General features: G+C 47.8%; 1 protein-coding gene across 2 annotated transcripts in view; it reads left to right on the top strand.

The window, feature by feature from the left end:
* DPYSL2 (dihydropyrimidinase like 2) overlaps positions 1-27,049 on the top strand; it is a 131,934-nt gene that overhangs the window by 39,812 nt on the left and 65,073 nt on the right. The window contains exons 1-3 of one of the 2 annotated variants that reach the window (XM_019466888.2): positions 20,959-21,281; positions 24,690-24,778; positions 26,544-26,728. In XM_019466888.2, the coding sequence (XP_019322433.1) occupies positions 21,243-21,281; positions 24,690-24,778; positions 26,544-26,728 (313 nt within the window). In that variant the 5' untranslated portion in view covers positions 20,959-21,242. Of the gene's footprint in view, positions 1-20,958; positions 21,282-24,689; positions 24,779-26,543; positions 26,729-27,049 lie in introns of those variants that run through there. The other variant, XM_019466887.2, reaches the window with a different exon arrangement.

Genomic DNA, 27,049 nt, shown 5'->3' with positions numbered 1-27,049 from the left:
TCCAAATTGTAGGCAGTTAGCTTCTCCATGTATCGTCACATGGTGGGAAGAGAGAGAGAGAGAGAGCCAGCTCTCTGGCCTCCTCTGATAAGGGCATTAACTAACCCGATTCAATTAGAATTCCACCTTCATGACCTAATCCCCTCCCAAAAGGCCCAACCTCCAGATATCATCACACTCGGGCTTAAGATTTCAAAATATGAATTTTGAGGGGACATAAATATTCTATCCATGACATTAGATTTGTTTCGGGGGATTAAATGTGTAAGGCATATACAGATTTTAGAGCGTGAGTTGGCACATACTAAAAACCAAACTATTACCTCTGATATTGCATGGACTTTTCCTGCTCTAGTCTGAAGACTGAATTCATTTCATAGGAGCTAAGTGTGGCAGTTGTCGTAGAAAACAACAGCAACAAAGAGAAACATGACGTGTTTCAGGCCTGTTCATGCACAATTGAATACTGAGAATTTGGATTTTTTTCAGCGTAGGGGTCATGTAGAACAATATTCCGAATTGGAATGTACTAGTTGTTTACTTAGATAGGCTGGTCAAGATGAGATTGTTAATTTGTTGACATTGACTTGAAACAAACGTGCCAGGACACAGCCACCGTCCACAATGCCACTTCAACCAGAACAGAGACTTGACATTAACACGCAATGCTATTCTTACGAGTTCGGATAGGTTTCTTTCATCTGAACGGTAAGTTCTCTGTTGGAACCATGCTTCGAAAAGGTGAATTATTAGGTGGGCAGGACGTGAGTCGTGGATTCACGAAGGGCAGTGAATTGTGTTTGGACAAAGAAGAATCTGGAAAGAAAAGTCTAAAAGAGGCAAAACAGAAACAAGAGAAGCATTTGCACGTCATAGAGAAATGGTAAAGATTCTGGATGCACATTTATTGACAGGAAAGGCAACGGAGGAATGACTTAGACTACTCAGAGGACTCCGGTAACGCATGAGAAAATGCGTATTGAACCGGATGTCCCTTGAGAGCTGACAGGCATGCAAAGGAAGATTACGTAGGTAATAAGAACATACGCATTTTATAGAAAATTTTAAAAATTTATTTTTGGTTCAGTGGCATAAATAGATTTGTTTACAGCTACATTTATGTTTATGGGCTGTGGGAGCTAAAACTAATTCTTACAGAGGTGATTGGGCAATAGTTTCCTCACGACTGCCTAAATATTTGGATAATTAGGGCAAAATCGAGAGTTCCGGGAGAAGCGGGGGGTGGGAGGGGCGGGGGTTGGATTTTCCCTTCTGATTTAGCGGAGCCTGATTGGGGCCGGTTGCCCCAGCTCTGTCGAGTCAAGGCAAGTGCAGCTGTAGGAGGTTTCAGCATGGGGTCCCTAACTCCAAGTGTTTTGTTAGTTTTTATTATAGCTGTACCCAGTCTTTACTGTCATTTGTACAGTATCTCATAAAAACCAACTTCTCCTTTTTTCCCAACATCTGCTTTTAAGCCTATTTTTAAACTATATTTTGAAGTAATTTAAAATTTTAAGAAACGGTGCAAAAATAGTACAGAATATCTGTATAATTTTATCCAGTTTCTCTAAATTGTTCACATTTTACATCTGCCTTATTCTTTCTTTCTCTTCTTTAAATGCACACACACACACACACACACACACACACACACACACTACTATGTATATTTTTTTTCTGAATTACTTGAAAGTTAAAAATATAATGCCCATTACTCCTTAATACTTTATAAACATACTTTAATAAAAGGCAAGGACACTCTCCTCCATAACCAAATATAACTATCAAAATTGGAAAATTAACATTGATATAGCACTACCATCTAATCTTCAGATGCTATTAAAATTTTGCCAATTATCTAATCATGTCCTTTTTTGGGTGTAACATCTAAGTTAAGATTTATACTTAGTTTTTATCCCTTTAATATCCTTCAGTCTGGAACAGTTATGAGATCATATAAAGGTGTGGATATCAGAAGGAGGGGGCTACTGGGGGGGGCATCCTAGAAGTCTGCCTACCATAAAGAATATGGCTTCTTATGTCAATATGTAGCATTTTGTAATTTTCAGGGCTTTTTTTCCTATTATAGTGCCTTGTGAAATTGGCACTTGACAAATACAAGCCTGGGGTTCAGAAAGGTGTTGCTGCCCAAGGTCAACATGTTAATCTCTGACATAAGCAGGACTAGAACCAGTCTGGATCTCCTTCCACTAGGCAGCACAGGTCCAGCTGCCCTCTGCCTTCCCTGGGCATCCCATGATAGCCTAGGATCTCCTCTCTCTTTGTCTGGCCTGAGTCTCTTGTACCCCATTCTCCACACTGCAGATATTTTCAAAACACACATTTGCTCATTCCTTCAATGCCCTTTTTTAGTTTGTAATCTTACCTTCTCACTTCATTAGTGTGATCATCTAATTGTCTATTTCCTTTTGTAGTCTGTAAGTTCCTGGATAATATGGACCTTGTCTGTCTTTACATGCCCAGGGCCAAGTGGAATGCTTGGTACATTATTTGTTGAGTAGGCTGGGGGAGGAAGATAATTGCAGTGTCCCTCATGAAAAGCAGAGGTCAGGGTAGACAGATAGCTCTCATCTGATGCAAAGTCTTTGTTCTTGGGAGTATGAGTTATTCGTTGCTTAGATGTGGGGTTGCAGGTATCTAAGTGATCTGTCTTGAGCTCCAAGTCAGATTTGATCTCTTACAGTTACTGGGTAGGACCGGTACCTGCTGACCATGCTCTGTGCAGTCCTAAGGCTCCATCCTGATGGTTGAGCTTGCCTAGAGAGGGGGTGGTTTGAGGATTCCGTGAAGTCCAGGTCCTGGGACACGGTGAGCTTTGCAATAGTTGCCTGCTACATGGCCTCAAAGGACCAGAGTCTCAAAAGACCATGGGTTTTCTCCAGTTTTGAACATTGGCCACCTGAGAAGTGGACACACAAGCTCTGTGGCACATGAGTTGTGAAGACAAAATGTAAATATAGACTTACCCTCTAAACACCTGACACCAAGTTTTGCTAAAAGTCAGGGAAAGGGACTTACAGTGATGTTGTCCCGATTATTCTTCATTATAGCCATCTAAACATCTATTAGTTGGGGCTAATGGGTGGTTGAGATCACCATGGTCAGTTTTTAAGAAAGAAAATATTTTGTTTTATTTTAGTTGTACAGACATGCGTAAGCCAGGTCATGATGTCAAAATGTATTGTTTTACTAATAATCTTGGTCAAATGTTTGCAAAACACTGGTCTACAGTTTTCTGCTAGATGAATATATGGGCCACAGCCCGTTTGGGAGACAGGCAGTAATGTGGCCTCAGCAGAGGTTAATACAAGAGAAATTTAGATTTGACTTTGAAATGCTCTCTCCCACTTGCATGCACACCCTTGCTCTCTCTCTCTCTCTCTCAAAAAAAAAAAAAAAAATATATATATATATATATGTAAGTAAATGGGATTATATTATAGAAAGTGTTTTATAACTTACTCTTTCCACTTAATAATATGTTGCACATGTTAAAAAAAATTAACAGTTGCCTGGTTGGATGTATCATGAATTGAAACAAGTCTCCATTGTTGCTACCTTTTTACTGTTTCTAATAGTAGTGTGAGGAAATCTGTCAACATGCCTGTTTGCCAATCATTTCCTTCCGATATGTTTCTAGGAAAGGAACCGATTTGTATCAAGGGATACGCACATGAAATATTTTACTTGTTATTTCCCTCCATAAAGATGGTCCCAGTGTACCCTTCTGTGAAGGAAATGAAAGGACTCATTTCTTCAGATTTTGGTCAAAACTGAATGTTACCAATCTGTTTAGGTTCATTTACTTGATGGCTAAATTATGAGATCTTATTTTTTTTTTAATGTTTATTTATTTCTGAGAGGGAGAGAGAGAGCAGAGAGAGAGACAGAGAGACAGAGAGACAGAGAGAGAGAGAGGGTCCCAAGCAGTTTCCGCACTGAGAGCCTACAACGTGGGGCTCGAACCACGGACCAGGAAATCATGACCTGAGCCGAAACCAAGAGTCGAATGCTTAACCCATTCAGCCACCCAGCCACCCCTGACATCTTATTTTTTAAGAAAAATCGTCCTTTTCTGAATAATAGTAAAGTTAAACATTTTCCTTTGTGTTCCTTTTTGTTTCTTCTTTTATGAATGCTTCTTCTTTTATGAATATGAATTTAGTTTCGTGTTTAAATATACTGGAATGTTCATCTTTCTCTTACTGATTTGTAAAGAATTAAAGAAGGGTCTTAATTCTTTACGGTCACGGGTTCCAAATGCTGATTTCATAGTTTGTCACCTGCCTTTTACTTTTATGTAGGATATTGAGACATTTCTGTGAATCTTCTCCTTTATGGTTTCTAGCTTTGGTGTCAGGCTTCACAAATTTCCCTCTACCCGCCACTAGTTCTTTTATGCTCTGGCTCCTGTAAGTCGAGAAAGTTCCAAAAGGAGGTCAGAGACGCGGGGAGGAGAGCCCTGGGAGTGCAGCGGTCCAGGACGGTGGAGTAATCACTCGGTGATGGGTTGAAACATCCCACGGGGTGATTCTCCTCCTCCTGCCTCACATTCCGTACCCTACTGGGAGTCCATAAGAGGCACTCTGTCAATAGCATAACAGAGTTGGCTCAGCTAAAGACCAGGTGTCCTTATGCATCACAGAGCAGACCCCGCCATGCTTGATGGTCTTGGCAGGTAATCGTGACTGACCTCTGGCATGGGTTTTAGAACTTCCACAAAACCGGGTGTGTTTCCGTTCGCCAGGCCAGGCCTCATTTGGATTCCTTACAAACGAGCAAGAAACAAACCTCAGACCACTTAAAAACAGAGCCCCTTCAAAGGCTTTGCCCACTTTATTCACTATTTAAAACAACGCTTAGAGGGGCGCCTGGGTGGCTCAGTCGGTTAAGCGGCCAACTTCGGCTCAGGTCACGATCTCGCGGTCCGTGAGTTCGAGCCCCGCGTCGGGCTCTGGGCTGATGGCTCAGAGCCTGGAGCCTGTTTCGGATTCTGTGTCTCCCTCTCTCTGACCCTGCCCCATTCATGCTCTGTCTCTCTCTGTCTCAAAAATAAATAAATGTTAAAAAAAAAATTAAAAAAAAAATAAAACAACGCTTAGATTTTATTCACAGTGATTGCAGCCCTCTGCTGGTGAAATGAACTTCAGGCCGAAAATCTGAGAAGTTCTGCATGTCCGTTTACTTGATTTTGAAGATGGACGTTAGTGAGTGTGTCCACAGCTCACAACCAGTCTCTGTAGGGTGGACTCAGTGAGAACTGGTCAGGGAAGGCATAGGGGGACTTCCCCTCCCTGGAGCAGACACCCGAGAATGTCTTGGTGACACCCGATAATGTCGCTCAGGGCAGGTTCCTCTCTGCTCTTTAATAGAAGCATGAACAAAGTAAGCAGCCATACTTTCTGGGTGCGGAGAGATCCTGTATAATTTACCTTTTTGGTAAAGGTGCCTGTGGGCCTCTGTGTGATCCACGTAAATATAATTGGCAGGAGTTACATTTGCTGATCCTCCTTGTTTCCCACCAGAAAGGAAAGGACATCACTAATTATATGGGTGGGGCCTCCAGGTCGAAAGAGGAATTTGAACTTGAACTGGAGCCTCCCAGAGAAGGGGAGAGAGCAGTCGTCTTTGTATACTAATGGCACCTTATGCTATCCCATTGCTGTGACGTCTGTGATCTCACGGCTGCCTGCCCACAACAAGCAGAAAGGTTCATCCGGGCCTTCATCACTCAGTGTTTCTGATGTGATGCGCCAGAGGGCCCAGGGGGATAGTCTGTTGGCCTCTTGGCAGCAGTAGTCATTCCTACTTTCCTGAAAGACTCTCCTCCCTCGGTGCCCATCACACCACACGCCCTCCTGCCCGTCTATCCGGCCACTCCTTTGGAGTCTTCCCAGGCAGATCTTTTCCTAATCGCATTGGAAATATCGGAGCTGGGCGCTCTTTCTGTGCATGGTCACTTTCTCCCTGGCTGGTCTCAGAGTGTCCTCTGCCTTTAATTACCGTCCTAGTTCGTTCAGGCCGCTCTAATAGGAGATACCACGGACTGGGTGGCTTATCAATAACAGACATTTATTTCTCATAGTTCTGGCGGCCGGGAAATCCAAGATCAAGGCACCCGCAGATCAGTGTGCGGCGAGAGCCTGCTTCCTGGTTCATGGACAGCTCTTTTCACTGGGTCCTCACACGGTAGAAGGGAAAGGTGCCCTCTGGGGCCTCTTTTTTTTTTTTTTTTTAAGAACTTTATTTATTTTTGAGACAGAGAGAGACAGAGCATGAACGGGGGAGGGTCAGAGAGAGGGAGACACAGAATCTGAAACAGTCTCCAGGCTCCGAGCTGTCAGCACAGAGCCCGACGTGGGGCTCGAACTCACGGACCGCGAGATCGTGACCTGAGCTGAAGTCGGCCGCTTAACCCACTGAACCACCCAGGCGCCCCTGGGGCCTCTTTTATAAGGGTGCTAATCCTGTTCGTGAGGGCTCTGCCCCTTGATGTAATCAACGCCCAAAGGCCCCCACCTTCTAACACCACCACACTGGGGATTAGGATTCAATATACAAACATTGGGAGGACACAGTTTATGGCAATTACCACCCATGGGCCAAGGACTCGTAAATAAATGACCTAAGCCCTGGCATCTCACCTGGGCACTTTATTGTTTCCACTTTGGTATCTAAAAGACATCTCAAATCACCATGCTTCAAATGGAAATCCCCCCCACCGCACTCCCATGCAAACGTTGACCAGCCCCACATTCTTAGGCCCCCACATCACCCTGCTCCTGGCCTGGCCTTATATCGACCGGCCTTATATTCACCTAGAGGCAGGCCTCAGATCTAGGATTCACACTTGACATTTTTCCTACACCTACCTACATGCAATCCAGCCATGATTCCTGTTGCCAGTGGCAGTGAGAAGGGATGTAGACTCTGATCAGACTGCAGAGGCTTGATTCTTGGCTCGGCCACTTTCTCCATTTGTGTCCTGGAGAAATTCCCGTAATCTCTCTCTGTTTTCCCCCGCTTCACAGGGTTTTTTGTGGTGGGGATTACACGTACGTATTAAGGAAGATTAACCCGCCTTGACACATGTAAAGTACTTTACACATGTAAAGAGCGGTGCCAGCCACAGTAATTACTGAAGACATGGTCACGGTGAATATTAACCTTACCTGACTTACCCGCCGGCTTTTCTCAGCGTTACCTGCCTCCACTTACTCTCCGCCACGAGCAGCTTCGCCTTCCTATAGACGGCGTCCCAACAATCCTCTTAGCTTACTGCAGCCGGAACGATCTATAGAAAGTAGGAATTAGATCTTGTTGCTCCCTGATTAAAACCCTTGAGTGCTTTCAAGTGTAGCATAAAATTTATGTGGCCTAGGAAGTCCTCCACGTGTAGCCCCCCCCTACTGCTTTCATTTCAGTTGTACGAGGTAGATACTGCCGCTGCATGGCAAACTACCCCAAAATGTGGTGGAAAAAGCCAACAGTGGTTTTATTACGTGCATGGATTCCATGGGCTGGGAATTTGGACACAGGAGAGGAGGGATGGATTGTCTCTACGCCACCATGTCTGGGGACTCATCCGGGAAAACTTGAATGGCTTGGAGTGACTTGAATAACCGGGGATGGAATCATCTGGCACGTTGGCAATGATGGCAGGGAAGTGGAGCTCGGCTGGGACTGTCCATTGGAATTCCCACATTGACCTCTCCATGGCTTGTGCTTCTTTGCATCATGGCTGCCTCAAGGTAGTTGGGTTCCTTATGTGGTGGCTCGGAACTCAGAACACGGTATATTATGACCTGTTACTTGGAAAACAAAGAGCATCTCTTCTCACGTACTCCTTTTGGTCAAAGCAATCACAATCCCACCCAGGTTAAAGGAAAGGACCCACGGACCCCACCCACAATAGGAGGATATTGAAGACTTGTGGCAATGTCTTCATACTGCCACACTTCTTTTGGTCTCTCTCTTGTGCTCACGGGTTTCCAGTCACGCCTGATTCCGTCCTGTTCTGAAAACAGACCACCTAATCCTAACCTCAGAGTTTGTCCACTCTTTTGTGCTCTCTGGTGTGAACTCTCTTCTCCCAGGTGACTGCACAGTTGACTTCTTTTCAGAGTTGGCCTGAGTCATCACTTTCAATTCGCAGAATGATTTTGAAACTTTGCTGCCAGTGATGAAGCCCTGATACCTCCTTCTAGATATGAAGTCTTAAACTCAGTTCCCAGTCAACGTGTTTGACTTCGCCCTGTGGGGTCCAAGTCTTGACCTCTGCTGCCTGAGGCCAAGTCCAGGATTTTCCTTCCAGAGGCAAAGACCTGATTTTTTGCTCTGGGGTCTAAATCCCCGCTGAAATGTCAACTGGCCAGAAAGACCTTCCCAGACCACCATATCTAAATAGTCTCCATCTTTCTATCCTCTGTTTATGTCATTGATAGCGCTTAGCACAATCTGTAGTTATCTTGTGTGTATTTCTTTACCTGTGTATAGTGTGTAACTTCCATGAGGCAGGTTGTAAGTTTCTTTGTTTCCATTACCCTATCCCCTGGCGTATAGGAAGCACTTAAAATATCCTCGTTGGATGAATGAATGAATGAAGTTTGGGAGGGCTCAGAAATGAAGATTTAAAAGTCAGAACCATTTAAGTGGTTAACCATTAACCCATGGCAGAGAAAGAAGCTCAGATAGAAGCTAATGTCAAAGATAATCAATATTTATGATAGGGTAAGAATGAACATTGAGATTGAAGGGGCATAAAGGTATGAGGGGGGCCAGAAAAAAGGCATCAAAGAAGCAAGGGAGGGGACCCCGAAGGAAAACAGAGGTGACAATGTTAAATATCACAGGGAGGCCAATTAAGATGAAGATTACCAAATGTTCCTTAGGTTTGCCAAGGAGGGGGCTGTTTCCCAGAATTCTTTCTGGTAAAGAAAATTGCAGCTAGGGGAAGAGCCAGATTGCCGTGGCTAAGAGGCAAGTGGGAGCTGAAGTTGAGGAGGTGGAGACCTTGATGCTTGACGCTGAGGGAAGAGCAGTGCCAGGGCAATAGCTGAGAACACAGGGCCAAGGTGGGTGGGAAAGGCTGCGGGGTGTTTCGAAGTTGAAGGGAGCGAGTGGCAGAAAGGATGAGGAGGAAGAGGGTGGGACACAGCGTGGATTAAGAAAGAACCCTTGAACAGGCTGTCCTCTTCCGATGAGATTGTTAGCAAGGAGAGAAGATGGGCATACACGATTCTCTGCTGGGAGTACTCATTCCATTTGTAGCTCCTTGTTTAGCATCTGCCTGGCCAGCCAGACTGTGAGGTCCATGACAGCAGGAGATGGTTAAGGTCATGACAGCTGCTGAGGCACACAGCTGAGGGTGTGACTAAATCGAGGGCTTTTCTGAGATGATGTGTCCCAATCTGTAAGGCAGTATGAGCTTTCCCTGGCATCTCTCTACAGCGTTGGTGCAGGAATAGAGTTTTAGGGTTGCTCCAGGATTGGGGGATTGCGTGGTAAGAGGGATAATGGAAGGATTGCTGCTGTGGAGAGTTGGTCATGTGATGGACTGTGGAATCCAGCGGGCGTGGAGAAGGTGACTCAGCCAGCCTTGACGATGCTCTGTGGGGATGAGTCTTCATGAAGTCCTGAGAAGCAATGGCTAAAGATAAGGGCAGGCCAAGGTTTCTGGGGTCAAGAAGATGAGGGAACTGAGGGGTGTGTGTGTGTGTGTGTGTGTGTGTGTGTGTGTTTCATAAATTTTAAATCCAAACAGGATTATGATAGGAGTTAAGATAGAAAGAATATTGCTGCCGTAACAAATAAACCCCAATACATATAATGGCTCAAGCACAAGAGAAATTTATTTCTGTATCATATGATAGTTCAAGGTGTGTGTCTCTGATCAGGTGGCGGGGATGGGCACAGGATCCCTGCTCCACGCAGTTCATTGGAGACTCGGGCTGCTGATGGCTCGACCGCCAACACGTAGCTCTCAAGGTTGTCCAGGGAGCGTCATCTCAGTCAGCCAGAAGGAGAAAGGAGCTCGGGGGAACACAGAGAGAGTTGTGTCTCTAGAAGAGACCATCATAGTTCCCCCCTCCGTTCAGTTGGCTAGAACCCTGCCACATCTAATTGCTAAGGAGGCTGGGAAATGTAGTGCACTTGTGTGTCTTAGAGGAAGAGGAGAACGTGGGTTTTGTGAATAGCTGTAGCCTTTGGCATGCTGCAGTGCCACAGAGAGAAACACTGATCCAGTCGCTTCCACCCTAAATAAATTGGAGAAGGGGTCCAGAAACTGGGATGTGACAGGCACTGGAGTGGGGGTGGGGGGGTGCTTTTGGAAGGTAATGGAAGCGTGATGGTCTGGAAGTGACTTTGTCCGGTGGACAGATGGAGTGTGTAGGAGTCAGATTTATCCGGTTTCAGTGCTGGCTATGTTACTTCTGGCTATCTAATTATGGCCCAGTTATTCAATTTCATTATTTAACTCCCAGCCTTAGTCTCTTCATCTGTAAAATGGGACGGATCCCACTGATTTCGCAGGAGAAGTGGATAATGGATGTAACAATTTGTAGTGAATATTTTTCTGCTGCTGCTTATTTAAGGCTCTTCAAAGTCACAGACGGAGTGAAACCTCATCCAAAAAGTTGGGTGACGTTGGCCAGAGCAGACCTTACATCAAGGCTACCTGGGGACCAGTGGAGCATGGAGATCAGACAAGCAGAGCCCAGACCCCTTCTCCAGGGGCAGCGGTTACCCTGGTCCAGCCACCTGGCCATCTGCAGACAGACACTAGAGTTGCCTAGAACTTTCTGGTTTCCAAAAGAAGGTGAATGTGTGGCTTTTTTCATGAGAAGTCTCCTCATTTGAAAATGTTGGTCAAATTAAAAGTCCACCGAAACCACTGTATGGTGAAATAAAATAGGTCTCTGGGCGGATCTGGCCCATGGGCGACCATTTTGCCCCTTGCATACTCTCCATCACCGAAGGCCAGCTGGAAGCCCTGACCTCTGGATCTGTGCTGCCCCATGCAATAGCCATAACCATAAGGAGCTGGTTGAATTAAAATTAATTTAAATGAAATAAATTAAAAATTGAGGCTCCCCCCCGCCATCACACTAACTATGTTTCTAATGCTCCACGACCATGGGTGGGGGGTGGGTGGGTAGTGGCTGTTGGGTTGAACAGAGCAGATATAGGACATTCCCCTCATGGAAGAAAGTTCTTTCACAAGGCACAGCTCCCTGGATAGAAGGGGCCTGAAAGGTAGTATCTTGTTACAAGGGGCTCCCTTTCTTAGACGTGATGAATTAGGTGTTGTCCCATAGCCAGGATGGGGGGTGAGAGGAAAGACTCGCAGAGTTTCATATTGTCTCGCACACAAGAGTAAGACCCGTCTCTGGGCTGTAACTTTGGCGAGTCATGGAGATTCCTCCACTTCCGCCTGGCTCAATCCATGGCACTCCGGATGTAAAAGTTGAGACACATACCTCGTCTGAAGAGAAGGTGTTACATCCTAACCCCTCTCAGGCAGAACGCTGGGGTTCCTCTGGTGGGAAGGGGCCGTGATCTGTCCTAGGTCCTGCTACGGCAGAATGGATATGGAAGGAAGGTAACTGTCATGCAGAGATTGGGACCGGTGCTTTAGTCGGGCAGGCAAAGTCCGTCAAACAGTTCAGCACTCTTTTGTCCTATTTCAGGCAAATGGGGAGCAGTGGCCGTGGTTGGTGAAGGGTGAGGAGGACTCCAAGGTACAATGGCCAGAGATCCATCAGTTAAGTAGAGCCCCGGGATGGGGTCCAAGAGGAGGTCACTCTGAAAATCACTAGCTGGTAGGCAGGCAAGAGCCGTACTGTGGGAGGTCTGCCATATAAATTACCGAATCCCTTCTCCGAGAAAGATACCTATTACCCACCCCTGACTCTGGCGCCTAGCAACACTTGCATCCCGTTTGGACTTGTCTAGAAACGGAAGACTGTGGTTGACAACGTGATGGGCCATTCGTAGGGTCAAGGGGGCAGGTACGGACGTTAACAACGGCTTTGAAGCAAACCTCTCGGAAACTTGACAGGGAGGGGAAAGGAGGAAAAAAATGGGGAGACCAGGAGGAGAAAGGAAGCCCCTTATGTTTGACCAAAGATCTTTTTTGTCCTCTCGTTACCTCCAGGATATTTGAGGTAAGAGAATAACAACAGCACAAAGCAAACTAAGGCCTGGAGGGTGCTTTTAAGCTGATGCAAGGGCCAGCAAAGAATTTTGTTCATTTCTTCTCCTGCACCCTCTGTCTTGGCGGCTTCAGCAGTAAGAACATGAAGTGATGAGAGCCACGGCATGTAACGTTCTAAATGACACCATCTCTTTGGGGGACGTGTTGGCTGGTTGGTGTGGGCAGACACGATGGCCACAGGAGAGCTACCCAAGGTTTGCACGTGCAGCAGGCCTGGCGGAAGCTGTCAGGAGGCCCCTGCCGCCTTCGGGAAAGGAGGAGTCAGGCATTTGGACAGGTGGCTGTCCTAGGAAGGTGATGCAGAGATTGGGTGGGAGCGGGGTCCGCTGGCCTGCGCATGGCTGTCACCCTGAGCAGCAAATTAACTTTCACAAGCAAGCGGGGGAAACTTCCAGGTTGTGTCAGTAAGAACTGCCACTGAGCAGTTAACCTAGGTGGGCTGCCTAGGTGGCTGAAGGACAAGCAAGCTGCGTTTTGGCCAACTGGCTGCGGCCATCCATGGGCGGAGAGGCTGGCTTAAGCCAGGAGGGGCCGTGGGTCCCGATCCCGCATGCTGCGTTTTTTTATTAGGATGTTGTGGCCTTACATTCTGCTGCATCCTTGCTAGTTGAAATTACAATGGCCTTGACGTAGTCTTCCCCGCTTCTTCTCCACCATCTGACTTAGAGGTTGTCATGTGAATGCCCAGACCTGGCGTCCGCAGACTCAAGAAGGATCTGTGTGGGGCTCTGTTCATCTCTTCACCCTTTACCCATCCATCCATCCATCCATCCATCCATCATCCACCTATTCATTCATCCACCCATCTACTTATCCATCCATTCTTTCAGAATCTGTTGTGTGCCCACTGTATGCAAGGCTCTAGGGTGCGCGCTGAAGAAAGGAAGTATAGTCTTCTGCCATCAAGATGCTTATCATCTAGGAGAAGGGGACAGTGTATAAAGAAATTGCACAGGAAACTGTTTCAGGCACCCTGCTAGTCTTTATAGAGCCCCGTGGTGCACAACAGAAGGAGTGATCTGCTCTCCCTGGGGTCTCAGGAGTGCTGCATAGAGGAGGCGATGGCGTGAGGGGTCAGAGAGGGGGTGGGGGTGCTGGGAGGGGTGGAGATATGAGTCTAGACACAGGCTACCGTCAGCCTGACCCATCTGGGGAGCATGGGGTGTGGAACAGGGACGCAGAGAGCGCTCAGGAAGGCAAGAGAAGTAGGCAGGAGCCACGCTATGCAAAAAGCCTGGACGTTGTGCTAAGGATTTTGGACTTGGTGACACAGGTGTTGTGGAGCCATGAAGGCATTTTAAACAGAAGAGTAACAGGGCCAGATTTGCGCTCTAGGACAAGTACGGATTCAGGACAGCATGGGACCCAGAGGCGGTGGAACACTTAATTCAGCCAAAGAAAGAGGGTGACACCCCAAAGAAGGCAGTGGCCCTTCCCCTCCCAAGACCCCCAGGATTACTATCTTCCCGTGTTAGCCAGTCACCTTCAAGTGGCCACTTTACTAATTTAATTTTATTCCTCAGTTCCCGGGGCACAGAAGGGAACTCTCGGGGCACTCGGATTCCACCCCTGGATTGATTGCAGGCCTCCACGAAGTCAGCACTGCCTGGAGGTGCGCAGTCTGGTTTGAAGGCCCGCATATGTACCGCCCCAGTTGGCTCTTTCCCCTCTCAGTGACTTCCTTATCTGCTTGTGGCCCAGGGGGTCCCCTTCCGTGTCTTGAGGGAGGTTGGACCCGCTCAGAAGTTGGATGGTGCTTGGCCTCTGGTGGGCGCCATCGTGGGGGGCACAGAGCCCCCAGCCCAGACCTGTGGCAGGGGGGCACAGCTTCTCTGGAGCCCGGGAGGGCAGGGGCTGTGTGTGAGGGGCATGCGAGCTCGCCTCCTGATTACCCTTTGGTCTTCTGGGGCTGGCACACTGCGGATATTAAACTCAAACTTGAAAACAAACCGTGGGTGGGCAGGGGACAGGGGAGTGAGGAAGGGGGGCAGGAAGACACCTCTAATTAGGGAAAATTTAGCCATTCTTTAAATCTTTACAATATCCAAATGGACTGCTTCCAAGAATTCACAGACCAAGCCAATAAATCGCCCCTAAAGAGGTCTCTAGGGGACCCGTTTGAACGAATGGGCGAGAGGCATGGAGTGCTTTTGAATAAGTGAGTGGTTCTCAGTATTTGAACGCGGCTGGATTCTTTTAAGAGACCTAAACTCCTGAACTATTATTTGTAGTCCCTGGACACACAGTGCACACGTTTTCTCAGACCCTTGCGGAACGGACGCACCTTCTGGATCAAGGAGGGCCCAGACGGACAAGGAGCTGCTTTTATTTCCTGAGTGTGTTGGAGCCCGAGCCCAAAGCGTGGGTTCAGAAAAGAAAACCCACCTGCAGGGACCTGCGGTGAGTTGTGTTGGTGAAGGCCAAGCCTGGTGCATCTGAAGGACAGGTCCCAGAGGGAGTGAAACCTGCCCACACTGTCATGAGTGGCTGCCACTTGGGCCAAATGACCCAGTCCAGCGAGGCGGATTCTTGCGGTCTGGCATTTTGAACACTTGGGTAAACGAGGTCTTGAGGGGTGGCAGGTGCATGTCGGGGAGGCAGAGGTGGAAAGAGAGGCCTGGGTCACCTGGGCTGGCAAAGTGGGGCAGAGCTCTAGGAGGAAATCTGCCCGGGGGCCCGTTGGAGGGGCCCTGCTCATTCGGCTCGTTTTCATGGAGTGTCGTGAGCTCTCAGCTAGGTGGCGCGGAGGACAAGGTGGCCGAGGGAGTTTGCAGTTGCGAGATAGAGGCTAAAAATGCAGAAGGGAACAAATACACAAAATACTTGCAATTGCGATCTTTGCTGTTGAGGAGCGGCTGAGATAGGGAATTCAGTGGAGGTGGGGGGCAGGCTTCAGACAGGGTGGTCAGGGAGAGTCTTCCTGAAGAGGACGGTGAAGGGGGAGAAGGAGCCGTTTCTGCAGTGAATGGGAGAAGGGGACAGTAGCAGCAGCAGGCCACTGAGAGGAGACTAGGAAATGGAAGGAAACCAGGGTGCCCCCGGGGAGGAGGGGGAGGAGGCGGGGAGGGCAGGTTGAGGCTGGGAAGGAAGGTGGTCTTGACAGACAGTTTGCATTTTATTTATGCAAGCAGCCAATCAGGGTCTTCCTCTTTTAGCTCAGAGGTAGCATTTTAAGGGTTCCCCGGTCACTTACAGGTTAGCGGCAATCTATTCTGGTCATGATGAAAGGAGAGCTGGTCACTGACAGAAACCGAGTCCTGCTGGGAGATGAGGAAAGAGAGACAGAGAATTAATTTTGGGACAAGGGGGGGTGTCTAAGGAATGCAGGAGGTCCTTGGAGCCTCGAGGGGCAGCCGGGGCAGCCGGGGACTGTGAAAGGGGTAAAGAAAGAGACAGCAGACCAGCTACAGCTGCCTCTTTCACAACGTGGGTCCTGGTTTCTGCTACAAAAGTACTTTATCATTTAAAGAACTAGCCCCTTGGGCTGTGGGGTCACACAGACCTGGATTAGAAGAACCCTGTTCTCACTCTTGCATGTACCGGGGCCTGGGACAAGAGGTTTCTTTGAGTTTTTTTTTCTCCTGTCTATACGATAAGGATATGAAGACTTCCCTAGTAAGATTTTGGGGGAGGATTAAATAAGCACTCAGTGCTGTACAGAGATGGTGGTAGGTGCCCACCAAATGTTAATTGCCTCCTACTGACTACATAACCAGCGTTTTACTAGAAGGCGATCAAGTGGAAAGATAGTGGGACTATTTACCACTCTTTCATAAGGCGTCCCCACAGGGTAAAGAGCAGGGCCATCCATGTACTTTGGGGAGTCGGAAAAGTCCCCGGTCCGCCTGAGACCTGAGGGTTAGTTCATCTTCTCTCCGCTTCCTTTTCTGTAAAAAAGCAGGATGTGGTGGGCAACTGGCCGGAGGTGAACAAGTTAAAAAACATCCCTCGACCTTATCTCTGGAGATTCTAATCAGGAGGTCTGAGCTGGGGCCCCAGGTGGTTGTGAAGCAGAGGCAAAGTCATTCCAGGAACCCTGAGACAAGGCCTTTTTCTAGTCCTGAGTCACCCGCCAGATGAGGACAGAGGGGACCAAGAATGCATTCTACTCATTTACCACCAGAGGGCGGGCCTGAGGCGTGATGGCCAATGCAGACCATGCTGTCTGTCTCCAGCTCCCCGCACAAAGAGCCCAGGGGAAATCTGCAGTGGCACAGAGGATGATGTGCAAGGCAGGTAATGAAGGAGTCATAAGAGGAGCAAGCCAAAAGCTACTAGATTCTGAGGTTCATGCATTCCTCTGGGTCGTGCTGACAGCATTGGCACCGATGGGCCTCTTGTCTTCACCCAGTAAGGGCTTCATCAAGACGCTTTCCCAGCCCCAACTGAGTTGACCAATACTCTTTCCGGTGCTAGAAAAAGCAGCATCTGGCTCAGAGGGCCAGTCACATCCACCCTCATGGGTCACCACTCCGTAACCCTGGGTAAAGGATGCACCCACTGGAAAGGCTTGGATCCGTTGGCCCTTGGCTATTCCTCTGCAGAGGGCCCCTTCAGGGTCATGCACACAAAGGAACCAGTTGTTATGGCCCGATTCCATCTGCAGAGAAGAAGGCATCACTTCCAGCTCAAGTGTCCTAGTCAATGCCCTTAGTTTTTGGCAAGGAAGAATTCCAGGACCTTCTCCTTACCACTGCGTTAATTTTAACCTCCGCTGCAGACAGCACTTGAGGCTGTAGCCCTTGGCGTCAGTACTGCAGCAATGTGGGGACCTTGGGGTTTTCTCTTCTTTGCCGCGTCTAGGCTCCACTCTTCCCGTCAAAATTTATGCTTTGGAGTTTCCCTACTCTGTGACATCCTGAACGTTCCACTTCCGCAGAGGCCCGGGGGCGGGGGGGGGGGGGGGGGAGCATAGAAGCAGAAATGGCTACTTGCAGCTTCCCAAAGGGGGAAGATGAAACCAAGAGACGTGGTGGGCCTGGTCCGAGACAGGACACGTACTGTGCAGGGCGCTGAGGAACTGAAAGCAGCCGAGTCACCCTGCAGCGCCCTAGTGACGGGACTTCATCTCCCCACCCCCAGTTCCCGGCAGGTTGTAGGACTCAAACATCTTAAAAATCCTGACTGAATGTCATCACTCGGACATCTAAAGTCCCCACCCTGTCGGACCCCGTATGGGGGAAGACGTGGGTAAGATTTTTGAAAGAGTTCTGAGTCTCTGTGAACTCAAACCTTCAACGGAAGGAAAATCCTGCTCCCCTCAGCATGGTATATTGGAGCATGTATTGTGTAGGTGGTGGGATATGATAAAGGGTGTTATGCAGGCACGTACAAAGAATAACGGAAGAATGGAGAAAAGAATGATCTAAACTGCAAGAATGATCTTGCAGTTTCCGGGACTTGGAGGAGAGAAGGAAGACCCAGCAAGGCGACAGTGCTAAGAGAAAGGCTGAGTTGGGGATTTTGTTGACATTAAAACTCACGGTGGCAGTGACATGGAAGTCCCTTTTTTTCTTAAAACGATAGCATTTAGTTATATGTCAAACACTGAGGGCCCCTGCCACGGATCAGGCAGGGTACCGGTCACTGGAGAAAAATAAATGCAAGGCTCTTAGCTTTTAGGAATCATGCTCTGATAAAAGAAACAGACAAGTAATTACAATGCAGAAGGGTGTATGTTTCAGGAGAGGCGAAAACAGGAGGTTGTGCTTAATGTTTTAGGGGGCGGGAGGGAAGCAGATTTCACTGAGGAGGGGATCTTCAAGCTCCCTTTTAGAGGAAGGGTTGAGGGAAAAGGGAGAGAGGTGAAGGGAGGAACACAGGGCAGGGCATGGATTTGAGAAGGCACACGGCCTTGAGGGGCAGTGTGTGTGTGCGTTGGTGCACGTCTGCGTGTACCCCCTGAGCATGGGGAGGAGACGTGGGTGTCAGGGATGGGAGGTAAAGCTGCAGAGGAGGCGGTGGTCAGAGACTGGTATGGAACCTGGTAGAACGCTTGTGTTTCATGTTTGAAATGCATTTAATTTTTTAAAAGTTTAGAAAAACCACATCCGAGAACAGGCTAACATATTTGGTTTGGGGATAATGATTTGTAACTTTACAGGAATTTTGAGTGCTTATTTAAAGACAATGTGAGAAAATAGTCTATGTTAACAAGTCTATCGGTGCAGAGTGGGTGGAAAATTCTTCCCCACCCCCTTTTATTTTTCTGCATTGCATCGAGCGGTAAGAATGATACGAAATGCAGATTGCAGACAGTTCTTTTCCTTGGCCAATGAAAACTATTTGGTATCTTCTTTGTGCCAAATACTCTTAGGCTCTAGTCAGAACGGACAAATCAACTTAAACCTTAAATCTTTGAATATGTGTAAGTGGAAATGTCAATTACCGTGGACTCATATTGATGGCTACTGAAATAAGGCTAATACAAATAAGACTGACATAAAAGCTATTAGGAGCTTTTATTACAAAGCAAAATATTCGATGGCAAATCAGAAAATAACAAGATATAGTTCAATCTGTCAAGATCAAAAGGTTCGGGAGTGGGAAAATATAACAAGAATGTTAACAATTTAATTAGAAGTCATTTTGTTTTAAGTTAATTTGAATCTCATTATTTGCTTGCTTGTCAGGTGGTATTTTTTCATGATTTAATAGGACACTTGCCCCCACCCCTGTTGGAACCTACAGTTGGCTCTCACTGGTAGGAGGGCACATTTTAGCTTTCTCAGACTTGTAACTTTAACCCTTACAGGATGACACCAAAAGCTGCTGACGTCAAGTCACTTTGCTCTTAGCACATCACGTAGTTGCGGTGGGGGCGGGGCGAGGAGGAGTGCTTCCACTTTATTTTCAAAATGCACAGCTAATTGGAACTTGAGTGAATTAATCAACCATGAAGCTTGCTGCATGCCCTAAAGCTCCCTTCTGGGATCTTAGAATTTATCAGAATAGAAGCGAAAGAGTACAATCTTACATCTTTTGGACAGATAACCATCCAAAGTGGCCAGATGCAGCAAGACATTGGAACGTGGGCCCACAGTAGCCCCAGGATTATTTTGTCTTTATCTGGCTAATCTTTGCTGAGCAGGTATGAGCCAATTAAACGGATTCTTTTTTTTTTTTTTCACGGCTGCCCGATGGCCTAGATTATGGAAGGATTCCTCTATTGTTTGATCTCAAGTCGAGAAAACCAAAGCCATGGGCCTGCCCAGATGTTTTAGTCACTGTACCTGCTTGGGCAACATCTCCGAAGAGATGACCCCGGTAGACCCCTTGGGATCAACTGGACCAGTTGACTGGACCAGGGATTCCGCAGTAAGAGTGCCACTGCATGATTTGGACCAGCAAAGCTAAGGGATTCCAGGCCTGTTCAATGGCTAGCGCCAAGAGAGCCGTTCAAATTGTAACTAGCATCTGCCTGGGAAATCAAGAGTCGCCTATTAACTCTGATTCCGGACGTTTTCGTATGACTCAGTTTCCCTTTCTTTGGGGGTATAAGATCTTTTCATTCCTCTTCCTGCTTCTCCACAGTTCATCACCTCTTTCGGTCCCATTGTGTGATGTGGAGGCCCCTCTGCAGCACTGTAAATCCTCGGGCACGGTAATCTCAAGTTTTTCTTCAACAGATCTGCAGGCACCGGTGAAATGCGCCCGTCTAAACCCCCAAACGGGCGTGAGCGGGCCTGACTCCTAAAGAGAGCAAGGCCGCAAACCGGGCTTCCCCCCCGACGCCCCGCGGGCCGTAAAAGGCTTTCAGGGCGTGGTCTCCTGTCTCTCTCTCCCAGCTCCAGCCGCCGACCACAGCCTTCCCGCGCGGCCTCCCTTCCCTGCTCAGGGTCCTCAGGGCTTTGGCCTACTGCCCGCTGCCAGGCCACGGAAGCCTGCGACCCGGCGTCCGCCCTCAGGCTAGCTCTCCTCCCGCAGAGGGCCGCGCCTCGCCTCGACCGGCGCCCCCCGCGCCCCCAGGGAGCCCGGCCGCGCGCCCGACGCCCCCGCGCCGCCCGGCTCGCAGGCCGGCGTCCAGCAGCCCCTCTCTCGGGGGCCGGGCGGCGGACGGGCGTGGTCGGCGCGGCGCCGCGACGAGCCCTCCCCGCCCCGTTCCCCTTCCATCCGCTCGCTGCCATTTGAATCCCCCGTCGACTCCTGGGTGGGGGCCGAGCGAGCCTTCGCGAAGGGCGAGGGCGGCGGGAGGAGGGCTCGGGAGCCCCTCCCGGGCGGCGCGGCGCCGGCCGGCGGTGCAGTCGCGCGCTCGCCGCCAGCAAAGCCATTGGCTCGGCGCAGTCACCCCACGCGGGGCTGCAGCGGCGGCCTCCGCGGATTGGCGCGCGGGCGGGCATCCAGCGGGGCGCGCGCGAGCGGGTGCGTGCCGCTCGGGCTGCAGCGAAGCCCACCGTCTCGGGGCCGGGCTCCCCCGGCCCGTAAAGACCACCCCTCCATTGTCCTTGAGTTGCTGATGCTGCATTTGGGGCGGCAGCCAGCTACAGTCCCCGACGCCCTGGCCCAAAGAAAGGGCGCGAAAGGCGCGCTCCCCGCTCGGGCGCACGCACCGACCGCCGCCCTCGGCGGCACACTGCAGCATTTCGCGCTCTCGCGCCGCTCCCCTCCCCGCCCGCGCTCATTTGCATATCCCACGATTGTGGCCAATCAGGGCTCGTCTCTCTCGAAGCGGATGGCTTTTGCCTGAGAGGAAAGGGAGTGGCTGGCGGCGCATGCGCCGCGGTGGCCGACTTGAACCGAGGCTTTTATTGCTGTAGTTTATTTCCACCCCTTCCCTCCTGTTCTCTCTCTCTCTTTCTTTTTTTTCCGCCCTAGCTGGGGCTGTGTTGGAGCAGAGGAAGAAAGAGACAGGATTGCATTTATCCCTTACGTTCTTGAAATCTGCTATCAGCAAGACCAGCTAAGCGGTTGCATCTTTTTCAATCCTGCAAAAAATACGATTTCTTTCCTGGCAATTTTTGCTTTAAAGGTGTCCTCTTGAAATTATTTTTTTCCCAGGAGAGAGATGTCTTATCAGGGGAAGAAAAATATTCCACGCATCACGGTGAGTTTGGTACTTGGGAAATCTGCGGTCGGCCAGCAACCTTTTGTGGCAAGGAACATCCAAGGAATTTTTTTTTTTTTTTTAAAGGAGCGGGAGAAAGAGAGACCCAACTTTTCTTTTTTCCTTTTTTCCCCCTGTTGCTGAAGAAGGCGATTGTAGTGGGAGACGCAGCCGTCTAGAATGTAAGCTACATAATTTGTAAGGCATAAAAATAGGAGCGTAAGTGCATTAAGGACGTCTTAGGTAGCGCGCCAGATCCGCTGTATCCTTTTATTGTCAGTTCGAGATGCTGCAGTGCTGGCCTGCGGGGTGTAAGCAAATGGATGCCAGATTGAATATGCATGGTTGAAGCTCGGATATTGTTCTCCGGGCTGCGTGCTGCGAGGCTGGACTCCAGGAGCTGGCTGGGGGAGATGGAGAAATGGATTCTCCCTGTGTCTCCCGCCCCCACCATAAAGGCTTTCTGGAGCCTTCCTCCGGCTCCTTAGAAAAAGGAGCGGGTTTCAGCCCGGAGGCGTAATGACAGCAGAGGGATGCTGGAAAGGGCCGGGAGTGCCGGGATGATGTGGAAACTGGAAGGAAAAATAGGGACGCGGTGATGAACAGAAGAGGGTGGGGGGCCAGGCGTGGGCTTTTTGTCGATCACGGACTGGTTTTTGGTGGCTCTCTCGGCTTCCTCGCCCTCCGGTGTGGGGCTGGAACCCTGGCAGGGCTCAGGGTTCGCTTTCTTGTGACTTTCTGCCCCTCCTGCAGCCAAGGAGGCGCCCGTGTTGGCGCGTACAAAGCGGGCTGGGAGGGTGGGCGTTGGGGACAGCGCGGAGCGGGGCTCGCGGAGGTAATGGCGCTGCGCGACGCGCGGAGCAGATGGCCCGGCCTGGCCTCGGCCAAGACAATGATCGCTGCGGCCGGAGGTGTTGGCGCACTTTGGGGCCTGGAGTTGTTAGTTTGTAAATCCCGAGAAAAAAACATCTAAGCGATGAATTTGCGATGCTTCAGCAATGAACACAGGTTCTTGCTTTCACCGCTCTCCTGCCCTCCCCACCCTCTCCCCATCTTTTCCTGGAAAAATCTCACCAGTCCTAGTTCTCTACATCCCCGAATGAAATCCCGGGGAGAGAGGGAAGGCGAGGGAAATTCATTGTTACATAATGATGTGCAATTGCAATTGGCCAGCTGATTGCTGGGTAGAACCCAGGGCTGAGGCAGAGACCGAAAGAATCCTTGTAAACTCAAGATGTGTTTAGGGCTGGATTTGAGGGCGCGCTTTCCCTCTGGTTTCCTTCTTAGCTAGGGACACCCCGGCTTCCTCTGGATGCACGAGGGCACACCCATCCGCAGGAGAGAGACGTGGAAACAAATGCACAGGGGAGGGGGCGTGTGCTCAGGAGGATTTTACAGGATGAACCAGGCTGTGCTAAAGAGAGGGTGGGTACTAGCTTTTTCTTGAAGGCCAAAGACCCAAGATCCCAAAGGGCCGGGCTCGGGGAGGAGGGAGTGGGTGGAGAGGACCCAACGTTACATGTTCCCAGCTGTGGAGGAAGGAGTCTGGGGAGAGGGGGTGGGGAGCAGGTTTGCCACAAGCCTCAAATAATTTGTTGTCTTCGTGAATGAAAAAGACAGTTTGGTTTTGACAGTGTGGGGAGAAAAATTTAGAAAGCAAACGATCAAGACCTTTTTTTTTTTTTTTCCCAAAGAGCGCCCCCTCTACCCTTAAAAAAATCTGGTTACATTATCTTAGGACCTATAGTATGGTTTCCCTCCTTCCATCATCACGGCCAGCATCTTATGTAAGAAGCCTTCTGGAAGGGACTCGAGTGGACGGGGCGGTGATGTCTCATTTTTTTTCTTAGCATGATGTTGGCTCGGGGATTCGCACTGATGGCTGGGACAGGTACCGCAGTGACTAAGGGCTTCTCCCCTGCCTTCCAGGCGACGTTTATCCTGTCACAGCTGGGTTATGGGGGAAAAGGGGGAGATCATCGTGGGCAGAGAAAAGTCCACTGGATCAGGCGACCTGGGGCAAGTGGCTTAACCTCTCAGCCTCAGTTTCTTTATGTGTCATGGGAAAAAGAATCTGGCCCCACCCACCTCTTAAATTTGTTTTGAGGCTTTGGTGACTTAAGGTACCTGACAGGAATTTTGTAAAGGTCTTACACAAGTGCAGGAATTGTTGACTGTTTATTCCCATTTGACTTCCCAAAGTCTGTAGTAGGATGATGCACCCTACAGTGTATAAAATTAAAATGATCTCACTGTTTTTCATTATGTTAGAGAAAAAATAAATACTTTCTATACCCGGCTGTGTGTGCATTTATGTGTAACAGTATCTTTTTTTCCTAGGTATCTAGCAGCTTATATGTTTATTCTCATTTTTATTTATTCTCCCCCCCCCATATATTTTTTAAAGATTTGCTATAATTTTCTGGTTTTGGTGGGTGCTAAATATAAATAGCACTTACTAAGAATATTGGTTTGTAACTGAATTTTAAGGTAACCGTTATCAAAATGAATGTCATCCTCTGACGTATTTTGCATATTAAAACGGTGGCCTGTGGTTCAACTTGTTCCCCACCTGGGGATACAGCAGGTGCGTGTCCACTGAACACAGGACATTAATATCCCATTCCATCCACAGCATTTGGGATAGAGAGGAGTCACAGTGTACCAGTTCTGTTGCATTCCTGGCCCTCACATGCTGCTTGTCATATATAATTTTTTGCAACCTTTAAAATACAAGCGCATCAACAATGTACATTTTGGAACGTGCCATCTCATCTTATCACAAAATTTTACATTTTTCTTAACAGCCTAGTAGTTAAAGTGGTATATATTTGAAGTGTTCACTCCCCCTTTGTTACAGTTGATGTGATTCACCCCAAAGATAAAAAGCAAATATAAAGAACGTATTGTAATGAAACTTTGCAGTGGTTGAGCGAAGTGTGTTTGTGTAGAGTATCCCATGACAACAGACTTGGTTAATTTTTCCCTACACAAACCATGCCAAGAATTGACTTCCTTACATGTGGGTGTATTTATTTTTAATGAAATTTAGCCTGAAGCCATTTAAAAAATATTGTCTTCTTTATCTGAAATGTTTACACTGTTCTTTAAAGAGAGTTTGGTGGGCATTCTTTCATTTTCTCTCTATTTCAGTGGAGAGAGATAGTTTTTGTTTTGTTTTGTTTTGTCTTTAAACCTAGAATAAGCTTTGAACTTTTGCCAGTATGTTCTGACTCATCAAGTGATGAATAGGTTGTCACATCAGGTTCACCTTTGTCACTGAACCTTTTCAGAGTTGGCTCATTTTGAGCATCTCTTTTGAATACCGAAAAATGTGTCCTTAGCTCGTTGTCTTGGTACTGATGTTCCTCATCGGTCATGCCTGACCTTATTACTTCTTCGTTTCAGAGTGATCGTCTTCTGATCAAAGGAGGTAAAATTGTTAATGATGACCAGTCATTCTATGCAGACATATACATGGAAGATGGGTTGATCAAGTAAGTGTCACTCATTATAGAGACGAATTTGTATACCTTCCAGTATTCCCAGACATGACCTACAGTTCACACACATGACATCAAACTTGAGTGACTTCACAGACTGCCTCACTTAGGATATGTTTAAGCTTATTTTGATTGGTGGCAACTAGTGAATTTGAAAACTCAGATTTGGGGAATTCAAAGGCACAATTAAATGCACACCCATTTCCTTATGTGTTATGTAATTGACTATTTTAACTGAGGTGACACAATATCTTCTTGTTGCCAGTTTAAATTCTTGGTTTATGATCTATTGAGTATATTAAAGGTTTTCCTAGAATATAGTTGTTTGGGTAGATTGCCCAATCTAAGGCATAAACTTGGCATCCAGCCTCTTCTATCTAGATAACACATCTGCTGTCTTAATTAAGCATCCAAGTTGCTGAGGCCAAAGGACACCAAATGAATTACCAAGTAACAGACAAAGTACTGCCTCATCCCCAGGGAATTTTAGGTTTCATTCTTTAAGTGGCAACAAACGCAAATAAGACTGCCCTTGTGTTTATTGTGTATTGTGTTACAAAAGAGAAACAACAGAGGGTTAAGTGAGCTGAGTACACACCAGTATCTTCCTGCCCTCCTGACTGGGAGCACTCACAGGGCCCTGGGAGAAATAGCACATCTGTTTAAAGACAAACACTGTAGCAAATGACATCTTTTAAATAAGCAGCATTCATCAAGGCTAGCAGCAAACCAGTCTGGAGGAGTGGAAAACTGGAGTGGATGGGTCTGTTGCCTGGAAACTCACACCCTGATTTATGAACCTAAACTAGGTTTTAACATTTCCACATTTAATGTTTTCTCCATGTGTGTTTGTGACATTCTCTGCTCGAGGCTCTCAAATACCATGACTTTCATGTTCCATTTCCGCCCCCCCCCCCCCCCCCCCCCATTAGAAGCCAGCCTGATACTGGCCTAGAAGTGAGCACGCCTGTGTGCTATTTTTAGTCCACACTAATTTGTTTTAGAACTTTTATCAACTCCTTGATTACTTTTTCCTTCTGAAAAAAGCTGCTAGAAAGATGTAGCAAAAGTGTTTTTTGAAAATTGGAAATGAATCCATGACCCTCAACGGAATATTAATTTTTCCGTCCTTAGTATCTGAGTTGCTGAGCACATGCTTCCAGATTTTTAAATAGTTGTAATCATAATGTTCACTTCTCTTTTTTCTTTTTCTTTTCCTTTTCTTTCTCTTTCTTTTTCTTTTTCCTTTTCTTCTTTCTTTCTTTTTCTTTTTCCTTTTCCTTTTCCTTTTTCCTTTTCTTTCTCTTTCTCTTTCTTTTTCTTGGCTTTGTTCTACCACTGTCTTTCCAGTACTGTTTTCTCAGTGTGGAAAATAAATGTAAAGTGCAACCAGGTCTGGAGAAAATTGCTATACAATTGAATTAGTTCAACTGTATGTTATGGAGAAAGTGTTGTGGCATTTTAGGTAAATGTCTTGGGGGCCTTGTAATCATTTGATCTTAAGGGTTTTCTGGCAACTAAACCTCTTCCATCAGCATGTCCTGGTGCTTTATTTAAATTTTGTTTTGTAGTATGCTCTGTTTGCCTCTTAGTTGGGGTAGGGACTGGGGAGTGCACATATTAGGAATATTAATAATAATCCAAAAAGTCTACAGAACCTAGGGAAGGATAGTTCATGGCTTTGTGAAATGTCTGTCAGAGCCCATTTGACTCAGGAGTGGTTCATTTATAACTGTTATCACCCGTCCTGTTTACTTAGGCAAATAGGGGAAAACCTGATTGTGCCAGGAGGGGTGAAGACCATCGAAGCCCATTCTAGGATGGTGATCCCCGGAGGGATTGATGTCCATACCCGCTTCCAGATGCCTGACCAAGGAATGACCTCTGCTGATGACTTCTTTCAAGGCACCAAGGCCGCCCTGGCTGGGGGAACCACCATGATCAGTAAGATAGCTTAAAAATAATCATCTCAGAGCTTGGGAACCATTATCATTTGAAAATGCGTCTGTGTTGTTTCGATTCTTTCCTTCTAATAGTTGCTGGACTGAGCAGTGGATTGCTTTACCACATAAGGGGGAGGGGGCGGGCCAGCCATTTGTCTTGTTTCCTTGTCCTCGTTTTCCGTCCAACTCTGACGTGTCCATTTGAACTTGAGAATACGGTGCTAGAGAACTGGGGTAGGATAAAAGGAACGGCCTCTTGCTTTCTCGGCTTGAACTTTTGTCTTCCTTGCTCTGAAAATGTGATTTGATGGTGGTTGCTTTA

Source organism: Panthera pardus, unplaced genomic scaffold (genome assembly GCF_024362965.1).
Source record: "Panthera pardus isolate Hobbes unplaced genomic scaffold, ASM2436296v1 HiC_scaffold_13, whole genome shotgun sequence".
Lineage (NCBI taxonomy): Eukaryota > Metazoa > Chordata > Mammalia > Carnivora > Felidae > Panthera > Panthera pardus.
Note: the sequence above shows the minus strand (reverse complement) of the source record. Positions and strands in the feature narration are given on the sequence as shown.